This window comes from Dreissena polymorpha, chromosome 11 (genome assembly GCF_020536995.1).
Source record: "Dreissena polymorpha isolate Duluth1 chromosome 11, UMN_Dpol_1.0, whole genome shotgun sequence".
NCBI lineage: Eukaryota > Metazoa > Mollusca > Bivalvia > Myida > Dreissenidae > Dreissena > Dreissena polymorpha.
The window spans coordinates 77,886,467-77,898,657 of record NC_068365.1 but is presented as its reverse complement, the minus strand read 5'-3'; the positions used below and the strand labels follow the sequence as shown (position 1 = coordinate 77,898,657).

Genomic DNA, 12,191 nt, shown 5'->3' with positions numbered 1-12,191 from the left:
AAACTTGCGCTTGTTTAATTTCCAATTCAAAATCATTTTCCATACAATAGATTTTTACACTATAACTTGTTATACGTATATTAATCAAGAAAACGACCTATAAGGTGTTTTTAATAACGCACTTGCGTCACATAAATATGTTACCATTAAGGATATAAACCTATACAAATTGATAATTTCAATCAAAGTTCTATAACGTGTTTTCACTGAAACAAATAAACTATTAATTCTAGATTTCCACATATAACACCATATATACCACATAACATGATATATATATCCACTGGTCCCCCATAAGGACGATATTAAATGAAAGTGTGTAATTTATCAAACCATAAAATATGAAAACCTGTTCAAACTGGAAGTAATAATAGCTTATAAGAAACGATACGTCGAAAAATCAAAATGGCTGCCGTAAAGTGGTTGCCATATAGCTTCGCTCAACGTGTCTTAGGTTATATGTTTTCTTCGAAAAGTCTGAAAATAAATTATAAAAACGTATTGGATACATAATAATATTACTCAATGTACATTTTAGAGGAAACTAAGAGCTCTGTCTTTGCGTTATTTATAATATGTATATTGACTACATACATGTACAACCCAAAATAGGAACATAGTATGTTAGAGACACAAACAAGAAACATGATATATATATATATATATATATATATATATATATATATATATATATATATATATATAAATATATATATATATATATATATATATATATATATATATATATATATATATATATATATATATATATATATATATAACTTGGTTTTCCATGGATAAGTAACAATTATTAAAGATAAAACGGCTGAGCATATGGGATATACAATGTACACCCTTAGTTCTTTAGTACCATACTCGAGCTTTGCTCTCGTATGGTATGAAATTACTGAGGGTGTATATCTCATAAACCATCAGTTACTAACAGTGTAACTAATAATAAACCATGGGTTAACTTAGATTTCAACGATCATGTGGGCTTCAGACATGGCACAATATGAACTTATTCCAACAATTTCTGGTGCGTTCCGTGGTGATGTTTCTACTTAATGAGCTAAAACGTGCTATTTACTTGGCATATACAATCCTTCAATAATCTCATCCAGTGGCACATGAATTACAGTAACAGGTCTATTCAACGGAGTTAATATTCAGAAGGCAATTTGTCGCAATTTGCTAACGAAATATCCATTATAGAATTTCTCGTTTAATCTTTATTACCGACTACTTGTCCTATACTCTTAAAGTGGTTTTACAAACCAAATGTTCGACACATGTTCAAATTAGTATTATTATTTTAAACCGAAAGTGAAGGTACAGTCTTAAAATAGTCATAATCTTAATTTTATTGATGAGATTTTCACAGTTGTTACCAACAATAATTAGATAATTTAATTTAATTCGATTTTCTTTGGTTATAATGCGGATTCATACAAAATCGTAACTCCTCCTCAGCGGACTTCTTCAAGTTTGATTCATTATGCTACGAAATGAAGATGTGTTAGGCGTCGCACTATAGAAGTGTTACTGCAGGGACGTTACCAAATATTTAGAGTACGACTACGCATACCATGGTGTGCGCATGCGCTCTAGCATGTTCCGGGCTGCGACTCAGCTGGAGGGGCATACATGAAGGTGACGGTGTTGTGGAATTCCCCACTGGACACCATACGAACAACGCTGTGTTGGCAGCTAAGGACAAAGTTTGCCTCTTTTTCTGTTGAAAGAATGAAGAAGACATTTGGTTATTTGTCAATATCGAACATGTTTACCTGCGTAAAGACCTAAGGCTACATTTATTCGGGGGATATTATTTGTGTTCAATGCGATGGGCCCACGTTTATTCATTGTCCATGTTGTTTTGTGTGTCTTTATGTCTTCTGTGTTACATGTGCCATTAAAGTGTTAAGCTTTGGGCTAAGTGCAGTGTCATTTTTACAGGCTAAATTAAACAGCTGATTGTTTATGTGGATGAATATGTAATTTAAGTTATAAAATACAATCATTAAAATCGGTTGTAAATGTGTTCTTGTACAGTACAAGCATGTATGTATAAAACAAGTATTGAATTTATTTTAACGTCTAATTTAAACAAATATGTACGTTTTGATCTGCAACTGTAAAATCTGAAAATGAATATGTTGTCGTCAGCTGGTATTCCCTTATACCGGAAATTTTACACGACTCTATAGGCAGTAACTATTTTCCGCTGCATATTATTATTGCAAGAAATCTAGGTCAAAGCCCTTATTAGACAGCAAACAAGTGAAGATGCGTAAATTATATCTTGTATTAAAATGTATTGCATTCGGGTTTGACACAATACAAATATTTCCAACAAAAATTGTATTTATGTTTCCCATAATATTCGCATTAAAGTCTTTTTTTCCAACACAAGACAGCAGCAAATAGTTAATTGGAAAATATCAAAAGACGTCATGTAATTTAACTTAATTACACCACTTCCATGTGCGCTTTTGCTGTTGTAACAATCTGGAAATACAGTTGAGTTAATACCTCGGGGTGTTATTAATTCAATGAAGGCGTTCTTATGGATCATATACTTGCCATTTTTAGAGTCCATGCCACAGAGAATTCCCTTGGTCCTCATGATGGTTGTGTCGAGCCCGTTGCCGTTCAACAGCTGCACATAGTCGCCGCCTCCGTACTTCAGGCACTGCTGTGGAAGTGAGTTTTGAGATACGTGTGTGGTTCTATAAGGTCATTAAATGCGATACATTTTCAAGATCTCTATGAAATAGTATTATTTTGTAATTTGGAAATTAGATAAAAACGAATCCAAATAAGCGAAAAGTTATCGTAAATTAAACCTTGAATAACAATCAGTTTAGTGTCCGTATCAAGAATAAGTGTTTCGTCTAAAAAATAAATGGTCTTTCAAGCACACCACGTTTTAACTACTTCTTTGGGTGTCAGATTTACTATCATTGGTAAGGGTGTCACGGTACTCCGTGGAACGGTATATTGTAATAGTCTCCCCTCGGTACGGTTCACGATACGCCTCCGAGTCCGTACGGTACGGTACGGTACGTCATTTTCAATGACGCATTTCAAGGGAAGTAACTGTAAATCGCCCAAAAAATGGCGGAAGTTGAATTGAAATCACTCCAGCGAGCATCTAATAAAAGAATATGAAAGCAGTTTGTGTTATCAGTAAGAAAGTGGTAGGCGTTTATTTCGTATAAACATTTGCTTTATATCAAGACTTTAGTCGCTACGAATTTCCCAAGCAGGAGCTGTAATTTTGTGATTCCGCTGAGAATTTCGCAAATTCTTTGAAACCATTAAAATTTAATTTCAACCACTCAAAAATGTGCTGTGTCGCCAACGTAACAAAACAAGGTGCAATATTTGACAGGTTCTAAGAATTGCGCTTGGAGTTTTGTTACGGCACAAGCAAAGATAGCCAGTTTGACTAGTTGGTAAACGCGTTTTATTGTTACCTTAAATAATTTATCGCAGTAAAAGAAACTTAACGCAGTCCGTATTTTTTAAACATATTCATAATTACGTGTTCATATTTAATCAAAGTTTTAGATTTGTAAATAATAATAACTCATTGTCAATTCGTGTACTTTCATGATATTATATGGTATTTTGTATAGTGTATGACACATATGTAGAGGTCTTTAAATAAAATTTAAAAATGGTTTTAAATGGTGTGTATGTTGTTTCCATCTGACGATACGTATCGCGATACGTATTGTATCGTACACACTGTACCGCGATACGTATCGTATCGTAAGGTGAGCGTATCGTGACACCCTTAATCATTGGGCAGATTGATCGTGGATGCAAGCGATAACATCCGTACGGTTTCGCACAAACTCCTAAATATACACGATATGAGACCTTTTTGCAAGAAATTAATAAGGACTTAACTGTATGTACTGGTATATACAGTAGGAATGTAATATATTATTCACGAACAGTTCAGTCTGTCAAGACAACTTCTAAGACAACTTTCAACTTCTAAAAATTTGTACCAAAACATAAGCTATTTCGTATATTTTACAATTGAAAAATAAAGTTCAAGTTTGATATCATCTTGACATCTATTTAACTCTCTTGATACAACAAACCGTTTTGCTCTCTGTATTGAATTTACATGCGTTGACAACTTTATTAAATTTAAAACAGACGTTTACTGTTGTATCAAGTCGGTACAAAAGTGCGTTTTGAACAGGACTTTCTTATATATTCTAAGAACCACAGCTAACAAAGAAGAAAAACACACCAATATAAAAAACCTTTGCTTACTGATACATTTCATAATAATTTATTTTAATTGCGTAACCAGTGTTGATACACAGACCAAACAAATCATACAACTATTATCAAAACATGTTTATATAAATGGCCCTTATTTGTTCTTTGTTTCTGATATGACGTCTAGACGTCAGAAGTTACGCAATTTTACGCTCCAAAACACCTCATACAATACAGGCGTAATAGATCAGGAACATAGAGTTGTTCTCATCGACTTAACAGACGTGATAATATTCTAAAGGGGCGGCATTTTTTATCAAAATCACGTATTATTGGTTGGAAACTTATCACGTTAATTATAGTTGGCAAATATTTACTTTTTTAAACGTACTGATATATTTTTTTCTCACGTCAAATACTTAACAATGCGTCGTTAACGGTCGTCAATATAACGTATGCAGCTTATGAAAGTTAGAAGTACACTTTTTAATAAAATTGGTGAATGAACCGCATTATATAGTTAATAAAACAATCCAGTGTTAACAAATACCTTTACTTGGAGGATATTGTTTTTATAATATGATATTAGAAAGTTGTCATTTTAATTACAAAACTCGAACAAACGCTGTTTTTTTGTTGTACTTGCGTAAGTGTTTTTAGAAAGGTACAAATCCTGGTTCGCAATGTGTGTGTGTAGTGCAAAGTCGCTTAATCGCTAGGCATTAGCATTTTAGTAAACATAATTAAAGCGACATGATAATGACGATTATTTGTACACAGTTTTGCATCGTGTGTAAACTATACAATTATGTTTATGATGCGTTTACTTAAAATCATCGCTGTGTTGCTTGCTAAATATTTTCGCATTTTCAGATTAATCTTAAACTGCAAAATATGTCAAGTGTGTACATTTCAACTTTTCCCATTTAAGTGATTTGTGAAACAACGGTTGAATATAATAGATCATTTCGAGCTTATATGAGGACGAATTGTTTGCGTACTTTAGGGCCTAAACAAATCTCACTTTTTAGGGAGGCGGAAAACTACAACGGGTGAGGCATGGTATGGTATTGCGCAAGAGGGGGGGGGGGTTAGAGGGTTAGGGTTAGGGTTTGGGTTAGTGTTAGGGGTCGGGTTAGGGTTTGGGTTAGCCTAAACCCAACCCTTACCCTAACCCGACCCCTAACCCTAACCCTTACCCTAACCCTTTTTTGGGGTTATCATCCCTGACCATGCCTCGCCCGTTGTAGTTTTCCGCCTCCCCACTTTTTATGTCTTTATTCGAGGACGTTCTTTATTTCCGGCATGCCTATGGAAAAAAATGTTTTGAATTACATATACGCTTACATTGTGTATGAGATATAAAATGTATTCACGAATATGCAAATGGTTCCTTGAGTGTTATAAACACAATTAATGAATCCACAAGCTGTCTTGTAAATACTTTATAAATGTGAATATACTTTCAAAATACAATTTAATTATGTCGATACATTCAAATTGATCAAAGACACAGCATTTATCATACACATCTGGAATAAGACAGTGCATGCGTTTTAAAGGCGTCCTATTTGAGAATATACGATCTAAGTTTTTATGAGGAATAAAGTTAATAAATTTAAACACTTGAATTTTTCAGAGGACATGTTTCAGAATACAATCGACATTTTATTTAATACATTAGCAAATGCTTTCCTTTTATACAGTCGACAACTCTTGTATCTACCTGAGTAAAGAACAAGTCAACTATTGGGAACCCTCACTTTTTGTGCAGATGTGTTCATACGACATACACTAGTTTAAGTACTCTAACAAATAAGAGTACATGTAAACGTGCCTATATCACCGTCAACTTGGTTGTAATGAATTTCGTTAAAGAAAACGCCACATAATTTACGGTCTTATGAAATGTACTCTTAATTTATTTTATTTAAGATTAATTGTTTATATTAATGCGTTTGTTAAGAAAATTAAAATATTGACATTAAAATCGTGTTTGCTCACGTTAATTTAGAATAATTACTTTTTAAAACGTACCTTAACTCGTCAATTAATAAGCCATCAGGAATTATTAGTGCACGTGTTAAATGATGAACGAATACATTGCCCCTTATTTAATGAACATGTCAACTGCCAATGAACCTGATATCCCCGCGATGTTCGTGTTGCATTCTAGATAAATCGTTGATGAATTAGATCTCTTTAGTGCTAATCGCGTTGCCCTTTCGCATTCAATTTGTACCAGCAATATGACACTGTTTGTTTAATGACGACTTTGGTTTCTTATTGCTACTTGATTACATGCAAAAGTTACTTGCACTAAAATGAGCCTGACCAGGTCGAACAAATAACCCGCTTTAATATTAGAAGCTGCAGGTTTTAGGTATTGGTTTCAATAGAAGAGAAAATATCATGTTTGACTAGCACGATGTCTTCACTCTCATGACGCAAGTACGTACAAAGTATATATGGATCCGATGATTAAAATTTTAAACGCATGTTTGCATGCAATATCAGTCCACTTACATAATTATTGTCATTTTGTTCGAGAAATCCAATGGTATAAGTGTGTGCGCACATGCATTATAAGAGGAGGGCAATTAGAGACAAACGCTGAGTTTCCATTCTTTGAAAAATCCTGACTTGTTACAATAAACTTCGCAAACTTTCGAGTCAAAGTTTCGAGTCAAATGTCAGCACATGAAACAATTTGTCTCGACTATTCTTATTTACAGCATACAATGAACTTAATTTTTTTACAGTTAAAACGGTGATAATAAATACGGTGACAATGTGTAATATAACTTGAATAATAGAAAAAGAAAAGAAAAATAATGTGGCGCTCCTATCGATCAGCTTTAGACTTTTTCTACTGTTGATGACGCCGTTATTTCTATGTGGTAAGAGCGTTTACAAATCCTTACTATATATTTACAGTTTTTTACACAGATTTCTGTTTTTATATATAATATAAAAAAACGAATAATTACAAAAACCATAAATATTAAAACAACGTAAAAATATTTCATACAAAAAGAAAAAGTATTAAAATGTTTACATTCAAGGGAGAACACTTTTCAAAATTATCATTTTGCCAATCATCGAACAGGTACGTTTGAAATAAACGACACCTTTACGGAAATACGAATAACAAAAGATCCTGAAATTGACTTTAAAGTAAAGCTAACTTATGAAAACTGTTTTTTGTATGGATAGAAAACATACTGTTTTAAATGTAGCTTTTATAGTTTATGAGTGTCACTGTTGCGAGCAAACGAACTCGCGTGTTTATCTATTGTATCACTTACCAAAGTATGCAATTCGTGCATTTTATGCATGACTTTTCAACGACTTAATTCACATTGGCCATCACAGAGTTACCGACCTTGTCCGAAAGACCCACTTCAGCCTCGTAGACGCTGGACTCTGACGTCACCCCAACGTCAACGTTCACCAGTTGGATCTGCTCTGGATAGATGATGGAGACGGAGCAGTTACGCCGGAGACCGTAATTCTTCATCGTCAGTGTGCCGAATTCGAGCATCGCAACGGCGTTGCAAGCTTGGTAAATATATAAGGAAAATACAAACTTAGGAATACAATCACGAGGTCGTTTTGACACACGGAGCTTTATTTTCTCAGAATAAATACCTTTAGGAATTAAAAGCGACTTGTAATTAAAAATTTAAGTTACAACTTATAAATTTAACTAGAATATTAAATCTTATTTCTTTACTTTAAATGAAAGACATTTAAAATGCTTAAATGAGTCAGCAATATAACAGTTAATTTTACCAAAATATGACCTTTACATTAATAATTAATAAAACATTAAACGAAACACACAAGAACATCAATAAAGCGAATTTGATGACGCGTCAAATTTTACTAGCCCATAATTGAACACTTACAAAAAAGGGTAAACAAAAGGTTTAGCTCACACAAATGTTCATCAAAATAATAAACAATACGAGTGAGTTTTAATTCAAGTTAATGCGATTCATATAGTTAGTGTTATGATATGCACTAGAGCAAAAATCAATCGGATCGATTTTTTTTCACTAAAATATCACACTAAACCGAAATTGTGGCGCTTTCGCCTATCATAACGATGGTGTTTGGAATGTCTGCTACTAGAAATAGCAGTAGAAACGATTAAGCATCAACACAAGTAGACTTAAACGATGAATACATACGTTGGGGACTTGGCAAGAAGTTGACCTTGATTTTGAACCCTTCACCGACTTCCTTTACCAGAAAATGTAGCATAGCAACGTTCTGCGATGACGTAAACATCTTCATGGGCACAGCGCCACCGTTACAGAACATGTGGTACCTTTCATTAAAACCCAGCGGGTGGTCGAACTCGCTTGGGAACAGCTCGTGTTGTAGCTCCCAACCATCGAAGAACTGACAAAAAATAGTGTGTTACTTACCGGTTTTTTTGTTTCTTTTTTGTTTCTATTTACAGTTATAGAACTAAATACAATCGCTGTCATTTAACATACTCATACGTTTGCTGGGCCGTTTAATCGATACACACTGTTTACCAGTACCAGACATATGTACTTTTGCCATTTACAAATAACTTACCTATGGATTACTTTAAATAAATCTGCTTTGTTACAAATAAATTTATGTAACTTTCTCCCATCAATGCATCCCCTTTCGATACGAATATACTCGTAAAAATCAATCACACTGTCATATAACTAGGTGCGAATACAGAATCAACTGGATTAGAACTATTTTCATTAAAAAGCATCCAAATGGGCAATTTATGCAGTAACTTTATAGTCAAAGTTAGGTGGCCTTCCATTGTATACTAACAAATTAATAACATGATAATTTTATATACCAAGTACACCTGATTTTAAATACATCTATACCAATACATGCGAAAGAGGTCGGACCTCGGACAATTCTGATAAAAAATTTGAGGTCCGGTATAATTCCCGAATCTGTCGGTTCTCGTTTCCGACAAAACAAAATAATATGTAAAACTTTGTTTTGGTTACAAATGCAAACAAAAAAAGTAATATGTACAAAAATACGGACTGATGTGAGTGTTTGTTTACTTCGACACACTGTTTTACTTAATATTAAATAGATTTCACCAACCAATCAAACATGCTATCTTTGCTGGTGACGTAACAAACTCCAAGTGCGATTCTTACAATAAATCAAATATGGCGTCATGTTTCGTGACGTAGGCGACACTAGTTTTTAAATGGTTGAATTGAATTTAACTGGTTTCAATCCGTGTGATTATCGTAAATCGAAAGCGAGAAATTACACGTCCGTTGCCTATTCTAGGTTAAAATTTAATGCTTAAGTTAGCAGAACAATCAACTGTTTCAACTATCGAGAATATGTATAACAAATTTAAAAAAAGCTTGCTTCACACAGTTTTACCATAAGTTGTGATTTTATTTCTTTTGAATTGTGAATTATTCTTAACGCCATAGTTATAAAATTAAACTCTATAAAAAGTAGTTCCTATTATTTGGTTAAGGTAAAACAAGTAAATTCTGGTGAGGCGCTTTTACATTTTAAATGTAATCGGACCTCAGATCCGTACAACCAGTCCTTGTTCATCAATCAGGTACAGTCCACAAATCGCAAATACAGCGTAGTGTGTAATTAAAGGGTTATATTTAATTATTTAATCACACTTACTGCAACGGCTCCTCCCGTATGACAGTTGACATTAAGGTCTTCAAATGTTACTTGTACAATCTGGTCCGGTTGGCCAATCAGGTACAATCCACAAACTGCACTGGTTCCATCGGACACGTATTGGTACTCGCCGGGAAAACTCTCCATATGCGTACAGCCTGTTGAAAAAAACACTTAAATGAAAGTGTGTAAATTTGTTTTTGTTTTTGTTTTTTTCAATACAACAAGCCTTTGAAATATTTTCGGGCGTATGAAACCCTTATGCTATCATTTGCATTGACCTTCCTTAGACATATATGACCTCATAGTGGTGTTAGGATGCTGATGCAACTTGAGTTTCTTTCTTTAAATATGTTGCATATTTTGGTAATTTTGTAATACTTATATGGAAATATCTGTGTTCAAATGTTCTGTGTACAAATACATAAGCATATGTGTGAGTAAGGTTAAATTGGACCACATGTGAACTTGCATGTTCATGTTTAACAACATTTACATAAGAACTATACTTACGGACCAATTGATTACGTTACAAGACAATAACATCACTCTTAATGTCCTGATATTGATTTATTTTTGTTTTAATAGACGAATTGAACGCATACATATGAAGTCCAACCATTGTGAATGAACGCCCTGTTCTGTAAATCGTCATGGAAACTTTTAAAATGTGTTTGCAATATTTTTTAACGTTTTTAACGTTCGGTTTTTGAAGTAATTCCTTTCAACGCTCTTAACATTTAATCTCTGATAGTGAAAAAACAGAATTGCCATTATTTAGTACTCCAACTTCTCCAAGTATTTTTTTTATATCACCAATCAAACCCAGAACCTTATGATTACGACGCGAAGCAGGAGAAACAGGTTGCTATTACAGGGCAGTGTAAGTGATGTGTTTAATCGGGCACTGTAGCCCATTCGCTCAAAACCTGAAGGCCTGTACAACTTAACAACAAGTTTCAAAAATGATATTTTGTTAATAATTATCTATGAGTCCTCAATAGTTGGTTAAACACAAGCTCTTACCTATTTGTTTTGTTTCAGTATAGGTTTCAAGGCCACCCTCGAAATTAAAACATTGACAACAAGCACGGAACGTGCTCATGCAAATATCATGCTTGTTTCTTGCATTTTCTTTCTCGGGAATTAGGACCAATAATATAAGAAATAAGAAATGAAAATGACCCTTCATTAATTTCACTTATATAAGGCAAATGTAAAGTTTCATAATTGTGGCAATGCTATATTTAATATTGTATTACAATTATTATTTTTTTCATATATTGATAGATTATTCTAATTGTGGCACCTTATGCGAGATTTTTATTTCTTCGGGGTAAATACGATATGTGCAAAAATATGATCTTATAAAGTACTTACCTATCTGTCCGCCGGAGCTTCGAGCCGTTCGTTTGGACAATCGGATATCCGGTTCATTGGAGCTGGTGATCTGAAAATGAAAATAACAATACAATTCAAGATAAACGAAATACTGAAAAGGCCTTTGGCACGTTAAGCAAATTACCAATCGTCCATGACAAAGAAATACTCAATAAAAATGAAGCGCAAATGTATGTTTGTCGGTTCATGATAAAAGGCTTATAAACTTTATTTTTAAAGCTTCACTTTATATGCGAATAACTAAGTTTCGACTTGATAATATATTAAGTATAGAGGAATCAATCTCTCTCTTATTGACAGAAATCACGCATAAAAGGTAAAAATAACGTCATTTAATTGCAGTTTTTATTACGATCGCGATCGTATCCATCAAAATCAATGTCGAAAACTTCCATATTTGGGCAGTTGAGACTTTTACATTTAGCATGCTTGTGACTATAATCGCTTCGATTACACAATTACCAGTTGCCCTTATGTATATAAACATTCCATAACCTCCAAGACAATTTTGTTTATGGTTCAATCTTTTATTCAAACGTAATATTAAAAAAAAATACTTTTTGCAATGATAACAGGGCCAGTACAAATTCAAATATATATTTTAAATATTTTTTTTTAGTCATCCTAAACGTTATCGCAGATCGATCTAGGTTTTTCTTTCTTATAAACATATGCAAATATGATATCTTGTGTAAGCTAGATGCCATATTCTATCTTCATAAATGTCTAACAATCTGACACGGTAAATAATAACACGACGTATTGGGCACTGTTTCGGTGGATTCATTTCCATATTGTCACAGAACTGTTGCGAACAATCGTCTTGAAACCGAATACTATTTCATATGCAGATTGTCTATTTC

General features: G+C 33.5%; 1 protein-coding gene across 2 annotated transcripts in view; it reads right to left on the bottom strand.

Annotated features, from left to right (window-relative positions):
* Positions 1-12,191, bottom strand: part of LOC127851806 (corticotropin-releasing factor-binding protein-like) — a 32,609-nt gene continuing 20,418 nt past the window's right edge. The window contains exons 2-8 of one of the 2 annotated variants that reach the window (XM_052385694.1): positions 11,308-11,377; positions 9,928-10,085; positions 8,445-8,658; positions 7,634-7,809; positions 2,587-2,698; positions 1,589-1,735; positions 1-477 (exon numbers count right to left, since the gene is read on the bottom strand). In XM_052385694.1, coding sequence (XP_052241654.1) covers positions 1,608-1,735; positions 2,587-2,698; positions 7,634-7,809; positions 8,445-8,658; positions 9,928-10,085; positions 11,308-11,377 — 858 coding nt within the window. In that variant the 3' untranslated portion in view covers positions 1-477; positions 1,589-1,607. The remainder of the gene's footprint in view (positions 478-1,588; positions 1,736-2,586; positions 2,699-7,633; positions 7,810-8,444; positions 8,659-9,927; positions 10,086-11,307; positions 11,378-12,191) is intronic. The other variant, XM_052385695.1, reaches the window with a different exon arrangement.